Genomic DNA, 20,182 nt, shown 5'->3' on the forward strand with positions numbered 1-20,182 from the left:
TGATCAAAGCACCACATAAGCTCCCTTTGATACACAGCATGGATTGCGCTCTTTGACTCTCTCTCTCTATGAGATGTTTTCCAATCTTTTAATCATTCCCCTCTCTGAATCCTCTCCAGCTCCTGAACCAGCATGATTGGGAGGCAACGGCTGGAGCGAAGAAGGAGATGAAGTCCTGCACTTCTGAAAATGTTTCACTTCCAACTTAAAACCGTGCCGCACAATACCTGCTTGAGGCTGAAAATCCGGCACGGCCATGCAGACGAGGCTGGTCTGTTGAGGCCATCGGCTTCAGCAGCTATTTAAGGCTCGGACACCCACTCCGCCTCGGCTTCCCGGGCTGCGGTTTGAGCGCCGGCACCGGCAGATTGGGCTGGTAGGCAGCTCGTAACCCCATGCATGCTCCTGAGCTCCACCTCCCAGGCAGCTGCTTGGGACTAAGTTTGTCCTCCACTTCATCGGTGCATGGGAGGGCCAGGGAGCCCAAGCGAAATGTGTAAGAAAACAGGTTGCTCACCGGGGAGCTGACACCTTGCGATGCCGGCGCTCGCCCTGCGCCCAGCTCCGACGGCCTGGGATGGGGCCGTGCTTGCCCCGCGGCGGGGCGGTGGGTTGCCCGCAGGGGTAGGCACTGTTGGGGAGAAGGGGACGTGCCCGCGGTATCAGCGGTTCCCTCGCTTTTGTCCCAGGACCCATCTGCAGGTCCTGCTTCGAAACAGGCGCGCACGGTGCAGCTCACAAGGCTTTAAAAAACACCCCAAGTGGTTACTGTATAGTAATACTGTACATACTAAAAATTAGAAAAGGATCAATCTGTCACTAATTAAAATAATCGTCACCACAGGAAAAAGCTCGGTGGAATATTGCCCCGTATTGACTTTGATGGGAAACGGGGTTTCTACGAGTGATAAATCACGAGCGGACTTTTGTCCCATGAACCTCTGCTTTCCAGTAAGATCTTTAATTGACTTCTACATAAAGATTATGAACGACAAAAACTGGTTTGTGCTGCAGCCACTGAAGTGTTCTTCTTTCTCTTCGGCACCAAATATTTAAATGTCAACCTACGACAATCTTTCCTAGTCCCTCTGTGGTAATTTAAACTGAAGCAAACTAATGTGCGGGCTTACAAAAAAGCATACAATAGGAGTTTTAATCACCCACCTCTATTATTTCCACCAGAAAAAGTTAATTTGAACAGTTGCAAATGAAGCCTTTTGAGTCCAGCTTTACTTAATTAAACTTATTTAAAAGGCAAAAAATAAAAAAACCCCAACCCTCCAAAATGTTACAGAAGAATTCTCATAGGACATTCCCAAAACCAAAGCATTTTATTTTCTATTGAATATTCATTTCCGTAAGCAAAAAAAATTAAAAAAAAACCCCATGCAACCACAGAGCAAATCCAGATTTTATGAGCTGAAACTTCCCCTGCTTTGCATAGCTGCAGCAGCAGCGGGGCCAGCCCGCCTCTCGCCCTTTGGTGCCTCATGCAGCTCAAGAGCTCAGCTCCGAGAGCAACAGGTATGGTTAAAGAAAGGAAGGAGAAAAAAAAAAAAAAAACAGGTGGAAATTATTACTGCCTTGCTCTGTCTTGGCACCACGTGTAAAAGCAACAGCGATCACGTCAGGTTCCCCCAAACAGGCAGCATGAGACGCTGAAACGCCTCAATTAAGAGAATTGAAACGCAACGGCAGCCTCCAAAACCAAAAATATGGAAGAGAAACCCTAAGATGCTTTCCTACACTGCATGCAGCCCACCGTCGCCTGAGGTCGGCGGGTGAGCGGGGCCCCTCTCCAGCCCTCGCGCGGGGAAGCGCCGTGTTTTAGCACCAGCACTGTGCTCCCCGAGCTGACCCAGCGGTGCCAGCCAGCTGGGCGCAACCTGCAAGGGAAGAAGGCGAGCCCCGAGCCCTTCCTGCTAGCTCGGAAAAACCTGGCACCACCAAGGCGGCAAATAATTAACAAGAGCCTTTAAAAGGAAGTTGCTGTTAAGAACTTGTTTCCAAAAAACTGGCCCAGCCTCTTGACTGAATTGCAGTCCATGAATCAAGAGACAAGGTTCAGCTATCAACCTTGCCCTGCATTTAGGGGCAAATATAATCTAAACAGCCAAATAATCGTGCTACTCTCTCAATACGTACAAAATTTACGGTCGCTGCAATATTTCAGCAAAGGCACTTTTTGAAGGCGGAGCAGGCCGCAGAGCAATTAGGATGAAAAAGAGTTTTGGCTGCCTTTGGCTCGGCGGCTCTCATCTGTCAAAGAAAGAAATGTATGCTGCTGCAGAAAGCCCGCATGAAAAGCCTGGGAGGAGAGCACGCGCCCCCAGCTCTTGGGTGTTGCAGTGGCCAGAAGCTTCTCCGCAGCGCCAAAAATAGACATATGGAAATGACAAGCTTTTATTAGTGCTGCCATCACAGGAAATAATAAATAATCAGGTCTTTACCTCGCCCATCAGTACAATTAGTTCCTTCTGTCGCGTATTTGCAGTAGCTGTGCCAAGGGTTTGCGAGTGTGTTGCATTAGGCAGTTCCTATGGCCGATGGTTTCCTCACCTCTGTGGCTCCCGCTCCAGACGTACTGGCTCAATTGCTGCAGGAGCTGCAGCTCTTTACGTCCAGGGCCAGTCAAGAAAGCGTATTCTCCAGCGGTAAAATTATAGCTGGATGCTTCTAATTCATTGAGATCTAGCGTTACCTCCAGATGACTATTTATTTTCCAGTCCGGACAAGTACGTGCCTTTCCTCGGGTATTTTGGCTTTGAATGATGAACGGCAAAGATAAATAGAAGGGCAAATAGGTGAAACCTAGTATCTGTTTACATACATTGGGTAAACACAGGACTAGCTCTGTTACTCAAATAAGCTTAACTACGTAATTAAAATGAAAAGCATCTGTGGTTGCAATGAAAAGCACCTGGTTGCTCCAGCCCCCAACCTGGACACACGGTTCGCTCCTGAGTGTCCTGGCCGTGACAGTGCTCAAGGTACCACCGCAGCCCCATGGACGCACTATATTGATTTGGTGGTGGTGGTTTTTTGTTTTTTATTTATTGTTTTTTATTCAGACAGCCGCCCACAGAAGTCTCGACTCCCTTTCCCAAACGGCCCACACGCGCTCCATCAGCCGTGCATGTCCCCAGAGCCACAATGTTCTGACATTTTAATGCTAAACTGCCCGGAAGCGTTTTTCTGTGGCATAATTTGAGGAGAAGGATGGGCTTCATGGAGGCTCCTGCCCAACAAGCTCTCCACCTACATGGGCTGAACCCTTAGTCCTGAAAGGTTTTGGCTTCATTGACTGCTCTTTTTTGGAATTATTTTTTTTTTGTTTCCTCGCTGCCGCTGTTTTAGACTGTAATACACCGCGCACAACTGCAAGGCTTCTCGCAGCACCCCCCAAACTGCAGGCAGGCCTCCTCGCAGGGTGACAGGAGCTCCAAAAACCCGTGAGATCCCATCACCTGGGTCTTGCCCACGCCAGGAGTGATGCCGCTGGCGACAGGCGCTGCTGTACCATCCCCTCAGTGCCAGCACGGGCGGCTGGGACCGCAGGCGCGTCGCACCCATACGGGGCTGTTCACGCGTGCAAAAGGAAATCATTTAGTGGTGTAAAGGCATCATAATGTCGTATCTGTTCATAACGGGGCCCGAAGAGCCGAAAACACATTGCACATTCCTCCAAAGCTGAAACAGTGTGCAGAGCACCCCGCGGCTGAGCAAAATCCTGCTGACTAGGCTTGACACTATTGGGTCCCCACATATCACTGCCAGACACCCCCAGCCTCTGGAAGACCGTGTCGGCTGATGCTTTGCTGCTCCCTGGTGTGTTCAGTCTACACCTACGAAGCCCCTCCAGAAGTTCTGCAAGCGTTCGCCCTTTCCGACGCGCGTGCTGGGGCGGCTGGAGGCTGCAGTTTAACGGGGAGGTGTGTGGGGCCAGCTTGGAGGAGCGGGACGGACACGGGTCATCTTGTGCACCTCCTTAAAATGCAGCCAAACAGCGAGTGCAGGGGGGCCTTTATGCCCTTGCGTCTTAAATGCTGCACGGACTATTGTTATGAGGAGGCAGGACAGAAATGCTGGGAAAAAAAACCCTGGGAAGCATCGCAGTAGGTTCATTTTCTGAGCTCCGTTGCACAAAACTCACTTCTTCAACATCCATCCTGCTCACTGGAGAGACTGAGCTGCTGAGCCAAAGTCCAGCCCTTCCCTTGGAGCAATTTGCAAGCCACACCTGGGAGGAAAGCTCCCTGACATCCCTGGCAGCTCTGACAAATGCTGCGAAGCCGGGAAAACAGCAGGCCCTGAGTAAAAGGGAGAGGCTGTGTTACATCAGCCCCTCCTCGGATCACAAGCACTTGGAACACTAAAAAGGAAAAAAAAAAAATGGTTCATGCGTCTGATCTGTTGCATCTATGAAAACACTGAAAGAGGCAAGAGACTGTAGCTCGTTTTTCAGTGCTAGTAAATAGGTGTTTATTTATCCTGTCGTCTTCTGCACATCCACACCCTGTCTGTAAAGCTTTGTTTGTTTTCCTTTGCTCAAGACTTAATCGTCCTGCGTCTTTACCGCCCGCATCTACTACCTGCAAAAGATGTGTTTCAAGCCAGTTGTACTCTTTTTTTTTTTGCAGGGGGGAAGGAGGGAAGAAAGGAGAGAATCTGGAAATCAGTAAGTCAAGTCAAATAATTCATAGCTAGCCCCTTTTATAGCAAACAAGTCTATTCCCCCACCTCCCCACACGCCATATTGTTGTTGTTATATTATCTGTATGAGCCAGGCATTGGCAAGGAGACGGAAAAAAAAAAAAAAATGACAGGACATTGTAAGAGAATTTAATGAAGTGGCTCCAAATATTGTATCAAAATAAATGAAGTGAATAATGCAAGAGCTCATTCCAGGGCCCTTCTACAACAATAACTATTGTGTGAGCAGCACATCAGAGGAGATGGGGATGGATGGGTGGGTGAATACAAAGGTGCCACTCCGGCACATTACAGAGCAGGCAACAATGGGCAGCCTGAATTGCTATATTTAATTTCAGTAATACTTTGAGTCTAGATACTCAGGAAGAAAATAGCAGGTGGCAAAAGAGGAGGAGGAGGAATTATCAGCCTTTCTGATCTCACTTAACTGTTTTGCTTCTGCCTGGGATGGAGAACGGGCTGATTGCATGCCTGCATCTTGGAACTCCTGCGCGAGCCCATCGTGCGTGCTGAGGAGCTCGGCGGCCACCACCAGCAAGCAGAGCTGCTGGCCTCCCACAGGAGGAAGACACTCGCTTGGCACTTCCACTCACAAATTAGCTCCCTTTTATGAAAAATGTTCGCAATAGCATGCAACACAAACGGCCCCGAGCCAGAACACTTGGGCCTGCTGCCGCAAAGCTCCGCTCTGCGGTCTGCTCCGGGCCCGGCTCCAGCAGCAGATACAGCCGGCCTCATCGGCAGCCCGGGACCTGCAGCGGGTTGGGTTCAGCGGACCTGCTGGGTTTGCCAGCGCTCACAGCTGCACTCAGCAGAGGCCTCGGAGCTGGGCGTGGAAGCAGGGGTCCATGCTGGGGCCCTGCTTTTGCAAATGTGGCTGCTTATTATAGAACCATAGAGTCATAGAATCACAGAATCGTTTAGGTTGGAAAAGACCTTTAGGATCATCCAGTCCAACCATTAACCTACACTACCAATTCCACTCTAAACCAATCAAGGGTAGACTAGACTAAACCATGTCCCCAAGTGCCAATCTACCTGTTTTTTGAACGCTTCCAGGGATGGGGACTTCACCACCTCAATTCATGGCCCCTTGATGACCCAGGGGGAACGATCCCCCTTGGCTTGTGCACTTTGTCGGACAGGGACCTTTATTTGGAGACAGGACCAAGCACAAGGATTCAGACGTTGACAGGTTACCTATTCTCAAATTATTGGGCTTTCCCGTCACTGTCAACAGGCAGGGGTCACTCGCTATTCTCTGGCTATTTGCAAAACACCTTTTTATTTCTCCTCTCTATACGAAGAATCCTTCACGCTTGTACTACCTTTCCGGGAATGGCATTGACCTCTCAGGTAATGCACAGTGCTGTCAATAAAGCTTTCGTTCAAGCTTCTTTTAGCCCTGTCCCTGTGCCTTTGAACGCTGGCGCTGAGAGGCTTCCCAGATGTTCCCGTTTGGGTAACACAGCAGCACCCTTCTGCAGAGGCCCCCGCCGCAGGAGCACCGCGCTGCCGGCGGCCGGGAGTCGGAGCGCAACAAGTTCCTACCCGCTGTGACAGCCAGGAACAGCGACGTGAGCAAGCCAGGCGGGGAATCAGCAGCAAAAGCTGTTCCCTTTGCTTGTAAACGCTCCCTGTGCCTCTGCTCTAATTTTGCCTGACTACCTGTGCTCCCCGTGGGGCTGGCAGAGAGAGGACAGGCGGTTGGCACCTGCCCGTCCCCTCCCAGCTCTGCCACCCACGGCAGGCTCAGCGAGCAGCCTTCCCTCCCCGGGGGGTTCAACAAGGCCAAGTGCAAGGTCCTGCACCTGGGATGGGACACCCCCCCAATACCAACACAGGCTGGGGGATGCAGGGATGGAGAGCAGCCCTGCGGAGAAGGACTTGGGGGGACTGGGGGATGACAAGCTGGACACGAGCCGGCAATGTGCGCTGGCAGCCCAGCAAGCCAACCCCATCCTGGGCTGCATCCCCGGCAGCGTGGGCAGCGGGGCGAGGGAGGGGATTCTGCCCCTCTGCCCCGCTCTGGGCAGACCCCCCCAGCAGCCCTGCGCCCAGCTCTGGGCCCTCAGCACAAGGACACGGAGCTGCTGGAGCGGGGCCAGAGGAGGCCACAGAAATGCCCCGAGGGCCGGAGCCCCTCTGCTGCGGGGCCAGGCTGGGGGGCTGGGGGTGCTCAGCCTGGAGAGGAGGGGGCTGCGGGGAGGCCTGAGTGCGGCCTGGCAGCGCTGACAGGGGCCTGCGGGAAGGGGCGGGGGGGGGCGAGCTTTTTAGCAAGGCCTGTTGGGACAGGACAAGGAGTAATGGGTTTAAACTAAAGAAGAATAGATTTAGACTAGACATAAGAAAGAAATTGTTTGCACTGAGGGCGGTGAAGCACTGGAAGGGGTTGCCCAGAGAGGCGGTGGAGGCCCCATCCCCAGAACCATCCCAGGCCAGGCTGGACGGGGCTCTGAGCACCCTGCTCTGGTTAAAGCTGTCCCTGGCACTGCAGGGGCTGGGCTGGGTGGGCTCTACAGGTCCCTTCCCACCCAAAGCATTCCATGATTCCGTGAGATGGACCCTGCGCCCATCAGTGCCATCCATCACGGCTCTCCTAACCCCATTGCAATTCACTGACAGCTTTACTCGCAAATTTGCTCTCTGCACAGCTCATGCTAAGAACCTTAATATTCCGGCAGATTCGGAAAGGGGATTTCCAACAAGCATTAGGAAAATTAAACTTCTCAAGAGCTGTCTCAATCTGACAAGCTATTTCTAGCTCTTCAATGTATGGTGAGTGAAAAATATTAAAATGGGGTGTGGGGAAGTTGTAGTAAGCAAACGATAAATTAAGGCTAGAAACAAGGGCAGCATAAGGCTACTTTGCCCATACATAAGGCATACATATATGTATATACACACACAGAGAAATATATGCATATGTATGGCTTAAGGCTTCCGGCTGCCTTGTAATAGAAAATTATAATCTCCCACCCTCTGCTTCTGTCCAAAGCCACAGCAGCAGATAACACTAATGAGCAGGGCATTTCCCTCAGAGATTTCTGCTTTGCAACTGCATTAAACATGCCCAAGCACCAGCCCTCTCGGGTAGCAGACTGGGAGCTCGTGAGCAAACCAGCAACTTTTCAGCAAGGACATTTACGCTGCTGGCAGGAGCCCGAATCCAGCCGGGGCTCGGCAGACGCAGGCAGGCGCGGCGCAGCGTCGGCCCTTCCCAGACTGAGCTGGGGACGCCTGGCTTGCGGCAAATCCTACCAGATCCTCGCAGCTCAGCTCTGCTTTCAGGGGCGGGCTGGGCACTCTGCAGCACACAGACAGGCTGTTTCCACCTCCTGAAGCCCAGAAATGGCAGCGTTTATTACTGTTCCCCTTCCCCTTTTGCTCCTTTCTCCCCCTCTCTGCTGCGGTCTCTTTTTCCATCCCCTACAGAGCTTCCAAGCCTACACCCCAAACAGAGGAGAGGCTGTTTATAGCCTGGGCCATTGCTGGGGGGGTGGTGAGAACCTGAACCAGGCTTTCAAGATGCAAGGGTGTGACTCCAAAGGAGGTGCGGGTGATGTTGGTTTTTTTAGGAGCAACAAAGCAGCATAATTTAGCTGTTAGCAGGTTTTTCTGCGCTCTGGCATGGCTTTTGCTCCAAAACCTTGAAATTCCCCCTGGTTTAAGGCCTGATTTGGGTAATGGTGCTCAGCTTGTCTGTCTGTCCGCCCTCTCTGCTGCTGCTTTGCAGCAATCATCCCCAGTAGCCTCACAAATCATATTAAAATTGGGTTAAAAGAGCATCCTCTTCAATAACAGTCCCTCATCACTTGTGCTTTAGGAGTGGGGGACACCAACTCTGTACTAGACCAAGGGACAAAACAATTAGAAGAGCTGATTAAAAGCCTATTGCTCTTCAGGGGCCAGCGTGATTGTGTGAGGGCTACGCGGTGCAACGAAAAAAATCTTTCTGAGCTTGCCCTCACAGCCTGCCAAACATGGCTCTTCAGCTGTAGGAACTGGTCTTGCAAAAGACACGTTATTGAAGCTACAGTCAAGGCTAGGTGCAGAGCTAGGTCTGATCGATACTGGGGATTTTTCAATACTGTAAAATATTTTGCGTTAAGACATGGCAGTCTGATACTATTTATTTAAGGGAGGAACACAAAAGGGACTGATTCGACCTTGGTATCCTGACTGGCAGAACAGAAGGGAGAGCCAAACGCTAAGAGCAAAGCTATTGATTAGGCCTGAGAGGGAAGACTGACGAAAGCAAGCTGTAAAAAGTTATTAATGGCAGAGAGGAGCACAGTGATTTGGGGTTTTTGGCTTGATGACAACAGGACGGAAAATGGGTGTCTGCAGTCAATCAGACGAAGGATTTGCTGGAGAAACAGGAAAGCATGAGATGCATCTGTACTGGTGGGAGAATCCCACCAGGAGCGGAGTGTATGGATAGAGAGCATCCCAGGAGCATCCGCGGCAGCAGCAACATCGCTTTCCACCGAAGACCATGGCCCTGCTATGCAGCAGTGCAGGCAGGGCACAGTCCTGCAGGCTTTAAGCAATCCAGAAGGTGCAATAGAGAAAGCAGAGGCGCATGGATTATCGGTGCTGGGCGAAGACCTAAAGCTCCCAGGGACCGGTCTAGCACCCGCTGTTGAGCCCACGTTTCTCTATTAACACCTGGTGAGGTATCTAGGAGCACGGGCAGCCCTGAATGCTGACCCAGGCAGAGGTAGGTGGTGATACCCGTCAGTTCTGCAGCGGAGCCTCATGGCATAGCGCGAGGGTGGAAGAAGGGGTGATCAGCTCAGAGGAACTTTGGATTTTGATGGCTCACTGAAAGGAGGTTGAGCTGTGCTTGACTGCTGAGCGTCGCCACACAGGGGTGCAGCTGGGGCTCCCGGGACCAGCTCCTGGCACTTGGCCTCGGTATAAGCAGGCTGAGATAGAAACACGCAGGCGCAGATGGGGGATGAGCTGCAGGGAAAATCTGTAGCTACCGCTGGGCCCATGCTTCTGCTGAAGGTGGCTGGACACACCCAGTGTGTGCTAAGCTAACCAGTGCTCATGGAGAGTATAGCCCCCTCACTCCTACCCTTATTTCTCCTCCACCCTGTTCCTCTGTGCTTCCTGAGCTCAGTAAAATGTTGCAAATGGGACTCTTAGTCATCTTTGCAGTTTCCTATTGTCAGGGTTGAGCCGTGAAGCTCTTTGGATTGGTTTTTAGGTCATTAATATGTGAACTGACTGTAGGAAGCTCTAATTTAATTATTAGGAACAAAGATCTGAACATGAGTAAGCCAAGTCCCAGTTACGCTGCAAAGCTGCAGCTTTCTGCTGCTGGTAATAATGGTTTGAGTTCGGTCAGGTGCCAAAGAATTCAGGTACCAAAGAGCTAATATCCAGCCACTGTCAGCGTGCTGGCACAGCATCAGTTAGAGTTAGAGAGGCGTCTGTGATTGCAAAAAAAAAAAAAAAATAATGCAACAGGAGGCCTCATTTGCACCCACCAAAACAAGGAGGAAGTGAGTTCTGGTGCAAACAAACGTGGTTCAGTACTGAACGTGTCCCTCCAGGCGCCGGGGGCTGTTTTAAGGAGGTAGATGCAGGAACTTGTCGTATGTAATCTACCAGCCATCTTTACAATGTGACAGGAATTTCTTAATGAGCATTGGCAGTACATACAAACAGAGTAGCAGTGCTGCTTCTCCAGCCATTAATATTACATCCGTGGGCTGCTTAATTTGCTGTTCCTCACGGAGACGGAGCAGGAAGCCTGCATAATGAAGGATTTGTTGACAGAGGTCTTCATATCAAATCAGCAAAAAGGTAGCAAATGATCCAGTTGCAGGCAGGCTTGCTTGACTCCGGGAACCTTGGCCCTTCTAACTCTCCTGATTATGGGCACAGCGTACCGGGCGCTCTGCTCTTCTCAGGCCCTTATTGCTGCCGCTTTTGAACTTCATCTATTGCAGCTTTCGCCAGGAAGCCAAACAGCACAATGCTACTCACGAATTTCACAGGAAAGAGGCGTTCTTTATGCATGAGGAAGATGATGGCTGTTGGAGACCAAACACCCATTCCGAAAGGTGCTTAAACATATGCCCAGTGTTAAGTGCATAAGCAGCCCCTCCTGTGAGTTTTCAAACGGTGAGAAATGAACTGGAAGTAGAACACAAATCCTACCTCCTCAGCCCTTTGCAAGTGATATCCTAACTTGGTTTAGAGCTCTCTTGGTCTCCTACCCGTCCCCAGGAGGCAGCTCCTTCTGGGGCCAGACGTGGCTGTACAGAATGCTTAGTCCTGCTATGCCCGTGTGGGGAGCTCACGCTGGCACCAGGTCACTCTCCTGCAGGACACAAGCCTCTCCTACTTCAGACAGGTGCATTATCTCCTGTACTCCTGATAGTATCAGCTGGTCATAATATAGAACTGATTTTATATGGTAGGCGTTGTACAATAGGCAATGAGATGCGTCGCTGTGGTGCTCCACGCCATGTGTGAATAGGATATGGTACTATAATAAATGTATAGAAATACATGATAGGGTTCCTGGGCTTTCAAGGACTAAATAATTAATCTCTGAGAGGTTTTTTAAAATACTTGAGGCATTTTCTAAGCGCAATGTTTGGCAGTGACAGCTCCTTGCTGGAGTTAATTCCTCTGTGATGCTTGCTGGACTTTGCTTGATCAATACCCACGTGAGTCCAACTGATGCTCTCTCCTAAGTGACACATGGGAAAGACTCTCCTAAGTTGTGGTACATGAGTGCTTAAGCTCTCACTAAGGATCTTCCACAAAGCAGCAGCCCCGCAGACCACAGGGAATGAGAGCAGGCGGTCCTGGAGAAGCTGAACATACACGGAGCCGAGCTAAAGTGTCTCCAGTGTGCTCATTTCATTTATGTCTCATTCATTATGGAAACGAGCTGTGAAAGTAGTTTCTAGAGCTACTTAGTGCAGGTTGCACATCGATTTAATACCTATTCTGGTTTTTCAAGTCACTTACCTCCACAGAACTCTTGTTCCAAACCAATTATTTAGCTGCATTGCTCAGAATTTGAGTTCACTGGTGTATTAATGCAGCTTGGTGTAAACCACTATATATTTAAGACTGCTGAAGAGGAAGCCTTTAAAATGAAGGAAGACAATAAAGAACCAGCTTACCTGATTTATAGGACCATCAAGTTTCTACTCATTGTATTTATGCATGAAATGTCTAAAAAAAGCCAAATTGCATCAGATGGATTTTCTTCTGTTAACATGCCTGTATCAGTCTATCTACTCACATGAAAAGAGACTCAAACATGAAAATGAGGAGGCAACTGGTGAAAAAAAGTAATTAATAACACACACAGGAGACTGATTGCTATCACTCGGGTTTTTTATCAGGCTTAAGAGATTGCCAATGGGAGCCTTAGCTGCAAAATGTCACGTGTATGCAGCATCTAAACACCATCACTGCTTTTACGATGGGGAACGGAATTTAGTCCCCTTCCTTTGCCTAAGGGGATTCTCATCTGATTGCCTGAACCACAAGCTTTCCCCCTTGAGATGCTCCATGGTGCAGAAGCTCTCACTTAAAAGTCTGGGCCCTGTACAGTGAGAAAAGTGAATATACACAAATACCACCCCCCCACCAGATAGATACATGCAAAAATCTCTATAGGAAGTTGATTTATTCTGCTATTAGCAGATTAATGAAGAGTGTTTGCTGGCATACAGATGGCCACAATCTGCTCCGGCTTCTCCTTGAGCAGAGTTCAGGATCCTGCCCGGTGACAGTGACACATTAAAGGGTGTGGGGAGGAGTGACGTCTTTTTCTGCTTTTGCCGTAGATTTCCTATGTTACTTTGGGCAAATCACTTAACCTTGGTGTTCTCCGTGTCAATAAGGAATCCACCTTGCTCACAGCACTTTGAGATCTATGGACAAAGAGAGCTCTAAATACTAGGTATTATTTATAGTATTGCCCTATGGATAAGAGCAAGCTACAGCTGTTGGAGACAGCAGGGACCTCTGAGCAAGCAGAAAGGCATAAATCTGAATGTCAGTATCCTTAGCATTGTAGCGGGCGGCAGTTTTGTCCTAGGAGAACATTTCAGTGGTTTGTGCTACCAGATGAACTTGCCGTTAGTTCTTCACGTTCCCCAGAGGCAGCTAACGCAGAAATCTGGATTTACCATAGCAGGTCATTGGTAAAGCAATTCTGACAGCCTGCTCCCAGCGTGGCTTGTACCTGCGCTTTCCGGAGAAAGATTGGCCATGCAGTGACGCTTTTGCAAGGCAACCTTGCATGCATGCGCGCATCTGATCTGCACAGACTGCTAGCTGAGATGTGGCCACTTTCCCCCTGACCTCTGCATTCCTAAGGGTAAATCTCTGTGGACGCGGTGTAGTGATGTGTAAAAAGCACCCAAAATAGCTCCAGAGTTGGAGGCAAGACTGCGGGCTAGTACACTGCGGAACCTGCTGGGCAGCTGCAGTGCTTTGCTGTGGCACCAAGGCTGCTTCCCGCACCTGAGCGCTTGCCCAGAGCAAGTCTGGGCCCTGCACTGTGCTGGCCTCACTGTTGCGCGTTGTCCTTGAGCTTGCATAGGACTGAGCAATCCTGGCCCTGATGAGAGGCGCTGAAAGCAAGCAAAGACCATGTGATGCACACGTATCGATCTCCAAAGTTCGGGCACATTTGCCCTCTTTACATCAACTTACTCTTTTAAAATTGTCTTCAAAGGCACTTAGCTAAATGTGGATCTTCCCAACAGCACCAAAATCAGAAACTCACATATGAGGCTTTCAGGCTAGAAATACGCATGTGGATTTATTTGCAAATAGTTTCAAATCTTGGAACGGTGACTTGGTGCAAATACATTTGTAGCATAACACGTTGTTGATGTTATATCTTCTCCCCCCCAGCATTGCACAATGTAAAACTTTGTGACTAGATTGTGCCAAGAGCCTTAATTCACCGTTTCATCAAAGGACAAGTCTCCATATTGCTGCCAGTCTCTTTTAGGGTAAATGTTCTGACAGTGAAAGGAAAGAGGCGTTCAGAGTAGGAAAAAAGATGAAGCCACTAAAATGCAAATTTTATTCACAGTTGGCATGTTTATAAATATATATATTACATTCTTACAATCTACAGTACATTCTAAATATAGAGGGATTCAATCTAAGTGTTTGTGGGAGGGTGGGTGTGTATTAAACTGAGCAACCTAGATTCAATGACAGAAAGAGACTTAATAATAAAAGGAGGGAAAAAACACTCTGGAAAATAAAGGAAACCTTGAAATATAAGCTGGATTTTAGTTAGTGCTTTGGCACTTTGCCACTGGTCATTGGAGACTGCTTTTGGACCTCACAAATGTCATGGTTTTGGGGCTGGAGGGCACATCAGATTCAAAGGGTAGCCACTGAAATCCTACCATATGTACATCCTTATCAGAGGAAAACAAAAGATAATCATCACCTCCGGAAGAAACAAATGTTATCTACCGAGTTTAGCTGTTCAGGTTTCAACGCTGAATGTGCAGCACTTCTCTGTGACTTGCGAGTGCCCTCTAAATGTGCCGAGCAGGGGTCTAAAGAAGCATGAGCAGAAGGAACTGAACACCCTGACCTCTCCCAGGGAAGGGGATGGACAGAGAGGCAGTTGCTGTTGGTGCCCGAGTTCGGCACAAGTTACACTTACCCAAGAGAGACTGGCCAACTTTGGTAAAGGACAGCACGTAAAGCAAGTACCAGCGTGGTAGCAAGTGTCTGGGCTTGGCAAGAGCACACCGTGGAGAAGCGAGTGTGCATGGAAGGGAAGGAAGAAACCACACGCTTCCAAAGTTGACTTATGCTAGTAAGTGCCCTCAGGATACCAGATGGGGAGCGCTCCAGGGAAATGGCTGGGAATACGAATTTGAAACAGGACAATCAAATAAAGTGGGCTTTTAAAAATAGCTTGCTCTCTCAAACTTTCCAAAACAGACCTTCCTTTGTATGAGTGATATTCTCAGTATAGATAATATCTTCTCCTATTTTACAATTTAAGAAATACTGAAAATTGGCTGGCAAAGTTTATTACCTTGGCATCTACTTAAAAAGAGAGTTTCAGTTTTAACTGTATATGTGTATCCATTCTCAGTGCTTGGGAGGCAAACACGCTGGTTTGTAAACAGCCCAGTTACTCCTTTTTCCCCTCCAGATTCTTTGGAAACTCATGACTTTTCAGCTCTGGGAGCTGCTTCGCTCACACTGTTGGTTTTTCTCAGCTTTAAGTTAATGTTCTTGGATGGGTATTCTCTGCATGTGGCTTGAATGACATGCTCTCTTCGTGGATCTATTTATTCCGAGACCAATATTTTGCTTTTAACCAGAGCTTGCAATATTGAACAGTGGAGCTGTGCGAACTTTGTAATATCCAAACTGCACTGGAGTTTGTTATATTTATTGATTTGCTGGGAAAGCTCAGAGAATGAGACCATATTACTCTGCTAAGTTTTTTTTTTCATGTTACCATGCATCAAAAAACCACACACATCTCACTTCCATCTCTGAGCACAGAGAAGACTTGAATTTTAAGAGCTGTCCAGGATCTCTGCTCTCCCAGCTGCTTTTGGGTGGCTTCTTGGGGCTCCATTGAGTTACCATCCACCAGCTGATTCTTGTTATCAATGCAACATTTTGCCCCACTACCCAAAATTAAAGGCAGAAGGTGAGTGAAAAACAAATGAACGAACAAACCAAACAAAAAAGTCTGTTGTGTCTCATTACACATTTTCATGTAATCTCTCCATATAGTTTTTAAGTTCTTTGCACTCCCCCAGGTCCATATCCTGGCAGACCCATTTAATGTCATCCTCGCTACTCATCAAGATTGAGTTGACAGTTGGACACCCATCATCAGAGGAGATGGTGGTAAAGGTGGTGAATTTAACCCGTTTCCTCTTAGAGGTCGGAGAAGTGGTTGGTTCACTTTTCTGTTCTTTCCCTTCAGTGAATGTGGACTCAGTAGACCTGAAAGACTGTCCATTAATATTTTTGGCGGTGTTTGTGTTGAGGAGATATTTGCTCTCTTCATAGTCCACTCCTCTGTCAATGGCTGTGATATGTTCATCTTGTTGGGATGAGAAATTTATGTGATTCTCCAGAAGTTCTGTCCTGTTGCTCAGCCCAACCCAGTCATGAGAGTGGCTCATGCCTTCTTGCTCTTCAAAGGGAACTTGTTTGTTTCTGTACTTCAAAGCAAAAGTGACACAATTGATAAGGAAGACCAGAATTGCCAGGCAAAAGACTCCCAGAAGAGCATACATTCCTATCTCCAGATCGCTGAGTCCCCTAGGGGTCTGGACTAGGTCATTCTCTTCCAAGTCTCCATCATTTCTTGGCAGATCCACCTGTGCAGGGAAGCTCGTGAAGTCTATTGGGATGTTCTGCAGATGACTGTCATCATCCAGGAGGCTTTCTCTGTCTTCTTTTTTACTTAAAACAGACCTTTGAGTGGTGGTCCCTTTGCCTTGCTCGTGGCCCATGGAGGAGCTGTAATATTGGCCATCCAGCCCAGCTCTTTCCTGCAGAGTGGTTTTCTGACGCCGGTCACTGGCACGATTTTCCAGGTGGACACCAGCACCCCTGTGTTTACTGTCACTGATGTTAGGGTTGGCATCACTCTGCCCAAACTTGACTTTAATGCTACCACTTCCAACAGCTAGGATGCTCTTTCTTTTGGATTTCTGGCATGATTCACTGATCACCATCTCTACCTTCACCAGTGTTCCCTGGCCTTCTGTCTCAGCAGCAATCACGGGCCACTTGAATTTGGGGTCATGGTGAATGGAGACCACCTTCTCATCCAGAGATGTAGCTGACAAGGAGAAGTCTTTGGAGTCATAAATATCCAGGGGCATGACAGATCCATCACTGAACTGGATCCAGCAGCTGATGGCTGCTTCCTATAATATATAAAACAAATATACGCACACTCAGCATAAACATTGAGGAAAATATGTTCTGTCCTGGTCTATTCCCTCTGCCTCACAAGATCCATATACCATTTATAACCAAAACAAGAAATACAAAGGGAAAGCAATGAAATGAATATCTTGCCAAGATGTGAAGAGAAATACTAGTTTATAACACTCATTGATAATAAGATTTGTTTCCCCAAAGGTGCTTAAAGGAGCTGCGTCCCCTGGGCTCTGCAGGATCTACTTCAGCACCATAATAAATTGCATGTCAGAAAGCATTACCAGTGACTGAGATCATTTACTGTTGTATATTTAAATGAAAAAAGAAATTACTTTATTTCTAAACTGCTTAAAATACAAAGTCTCCTCTTGTTGCACGCAACAAGTTTTAAAAAATACCTAACATAGCAAGTAGGTCCATACATGGCTCCATACCTTCAGTCCTTGATTTTTGTCTCTCAAATTAAATAAGCGTTTCATACAAGCAGAGGAAACCAATCAGTTGCTTCTTTAGGAAATGGCCAGGGTAATTTTCATGCTTGTTAGCAATTAAAAGTAAGGCAATAATGCAGTTTAATCTCGTGTCACAGCAATGCAGATTGTATACTTCAGAGTGCATGGAGGCTTACTGAATATAAATGGGTCAGACCTGAGTACTAATTCTGTACTTGCACGTGTGTAATGGTGCAGCATTCCTGGGAACCCTGACTTTTGGTTTCTAACTTGAAACATTTTAAACTATTCTTAGATTTCAGGGAATATGTGCTCACCCATTTCTGAAAATTGGGTCCTCTAAGGACTCTCAAGTGGTTATTGAAAATTGTCGTGCTACCTGAAAAAAATCTTGGCATTCACACATTAATCATTTACAGACAAAATTCAGATTGCTCTCCTGGAATCCAATTCCTGCTTCCGATGGCCTGACTCGCTCTGTTTTGGCTGTGATGTTTGCACCTTATTAGACACGGGAGAATCCACACCAGAAAGACTCCTGGCTTGATGAGTGGCTTCTTTGGTGTCTAAAATGAGGTGAGCTCTTGTCTGGTAAGGGTTGGGATCATCCTGCTCTGAGAGCAAGCCTGACAGACAGACAAACACCCAACCAACAGATTAATAACCATACTTGCGGGAAGCGTGATTATAAAAGTCTTGGTTTTAAATAAGCATTTTTTCAAACAGATGGTATTGACATTCTAACTCAACATATATACAGAGAATAAATATATATCATTATCTTTTAAATTGTTTCTAGCACATAGTCATTCACCTGTTCAGATCACAGAGAATAAGTCTTTCAGGATTGTGTCGTGCATAATCTACTGGCCTGGTTCTGAAATCCTTACAGCTATAAAGCTCCCCGTGCTTCAATGGGAGATTTGCTTCTGTCTCTATTTCAGGACAGAGCCCTAAGACTTTGCTGACACTATCATAAATCCCGGCTTTGTGTTTATTAATCTTTGGATGTTTCTTGAAGGCTGCATAGAATTTATGTCATCAGCTCTCATCCTCCCACTGTGTTGCTTAAACCTGCATAATCGTTTAATAATTTTGCATTGCTTTGCTTATAGGGATTGTGCTCTCAAAATCACGTACTAAGCAATGGAGGGAATCAGATGCCTTTCAAAATGGAGTCAGTCCTTGAAGGGTGGAAGGTGCACATCTTCCTCGCTGGTTTAATACCGACCCAATGTTGTGCTGACTGTACCCTTGCATCCAGAAAGGGACTCATCTAGACTCCATTTCTGGGCACTGAAATGTCAGTGCTGGGCAGCATGCTGGGACTAAATGCCATCAGCCCCAGCTTTTGGGCTGATTTCAAGGCAGTTTGTTTAACTCCCCATGTCGGCAATGGATTAGCTCACTGGCCTTACTTCTAGCTGCCTGGCATGGATTTCTTAACTCCTGGAAGACTATGGTAGCCTGATTTTTATCACCCTATAAAGACAGCAGTTCTGCATTATTTCTCATCCTGCATCCCAAGGATAAGACCCTATGATGAATTAAAGCGTCTCAACAGTTGGCCAGGTTTCAAACGTGCATGTCATGATCATTTACCTTTAAAGCTCAGAACATGTTTCAGCATTAAGAGCCCACTGTATCCTTGATGTAAGTTCCAGACTGATGGATTTGGGTTGAAAAAAAGTTTAAATGTCAAATGTAGACAGAAGCACAAGGACAAATATCAAGCAGGGACTGATGGGGACATGGCAAAGTCCAAAAGCCCTTGGTAACTGTTGGTTCCCTAATACATGGACTAAGAGTAACAGGGAAAAAAAACCTGGTTTATGAAATCATGAATCAGAAAATGAGTCAATGATGCTGATTCATATTCTAGTAATGAATCAGAATGAAAGGGAAGTTCCCCAACTTCTTAAAATGCTCACAGAAAGTAACTAAAAGAAGAAGAGTTTGGCATAATGCAAAACTTTTTCTCATTTAAAGACGGACTTAAAGGGTTGGTTTGGATACCTGTGGTGGGAGGCCGAACTCGGCAACCTACTTGGCAATACGTCCTGTGCTCCAGTAGGTGCTGGATGGGACAGAAAGGGGGGTGTGGGTGTGTGTGTGTGGGTGTATGTGTAAAGGGACTTCTCTTGCTTAATTACGACACGCCATTGAGTCGCACGTGTTATTTATGGGGCGCAGCCACGACAGCTGGGGTAGGCCTGTGCGTTGACTGGGGTTGTTTAGACATAGTGCCATTTTTGTGAGATCTTTGTTTTTCCATTAGGGCACCTGGTGGCCTTCAGAAAAAAGTGCCCATAAGGAAAATATTTTACTGGCATATTTTTAACAAAAATCTGCTTGATTCCATCAGCTTGCAATGTCAGGTATAGTGAATCAGAGCGGTGTCCTTCCGCCACACAGTACATGTGGACAATAGTACCTGCTTTGGAGATTGGAGCAGCTCTTGTGCTACTGCTGTAGCAAAGATGGCTTTATTGCTTCCTGGACTGAGCTGCAGAGAAAGCGACAATCCGGTCACCAGCTGCACTCCCAGGTCAGTTATTGTCACCTTCTCGTCCAGAACTGTCACTGTCTTCTCAGCCAAGATAGCATCTGAAAGGGGGGACAATATCTGAAAAGAAAAACTGAAGTTAGCAACAGCCATTTTGCACAGCACCAAGCAAAATAGCTACACTGAGCTACTGCAACACAGATAAGTGATACTTATGTTAATAGGCAGAATTAAGCTTAGCAGACAGACACTATTAAAATATGATTAAAAAATGGCTAGTCACATTTTATGACTTCTGCAATAATAGGGTGCTTATAACATCTTTTACCACTGTAATTGTGTTCAGCTTTGCCATTCACCTCTGCGATATGCTGACCACATCTGTTTCAGATGTATTAACTATTTGTAAATGTAATCTTTATGTGAAATGCAATGATTTTATTAATGATTGTGTTTTTAGGTAGCGTATATATAATGCACTCTGTAGATTTATATAAAATACATTGAATAAATGGCATTTATTTCTATCCTATAGAAAGAAAGGATAATGTATTGCTACAATAAC

At 47.3% G+C, this 20,182-nt stretch overlaps 1 protein-coding gene across 1 annotated transcript in view; it reads right to left on the minus strand.

Moving 5' to 3' along the window:
• Nucleotides 1-15,461: 15,461 nt before the first annotated feature.
• TMEM132D (transmembrane protein 132D) overlaps nt 15,462-20,182 on the minus strand; it is a 277,643-nt gene continuing 272,922 nt past the window's right edge. Inside the window, exons 8-9 of the mRNA XM_075718639.1 lie at nt 19,546-19,737; nt 15,462-16,643 (exon numbers count right to left, since the gene is read on the minus strand). Of these exons, the coding sequence (XP_075574754.1) occupies nt 15,462-16,643; nt 19,546-19,737 (1,374 nt within the window). The remainder of the gene's footprint in view (nt 16,644-19,545; nt 19,738-20,182) is intronic.

This window comes from Pelecanus crispus, chromosome 11 (genome assembly GCF_030463565.1).
Source record: "Pelecanus crispus isolate bPelCri1 chromosome 11, bPelCri1.pri, whole genome shotgun sequence".
NCBI lineage: Eukaryota > Metazoa > Chordata > Aves > Pelecaniformes > Pelecanidae > Pelecanus > Pelecanus crispus.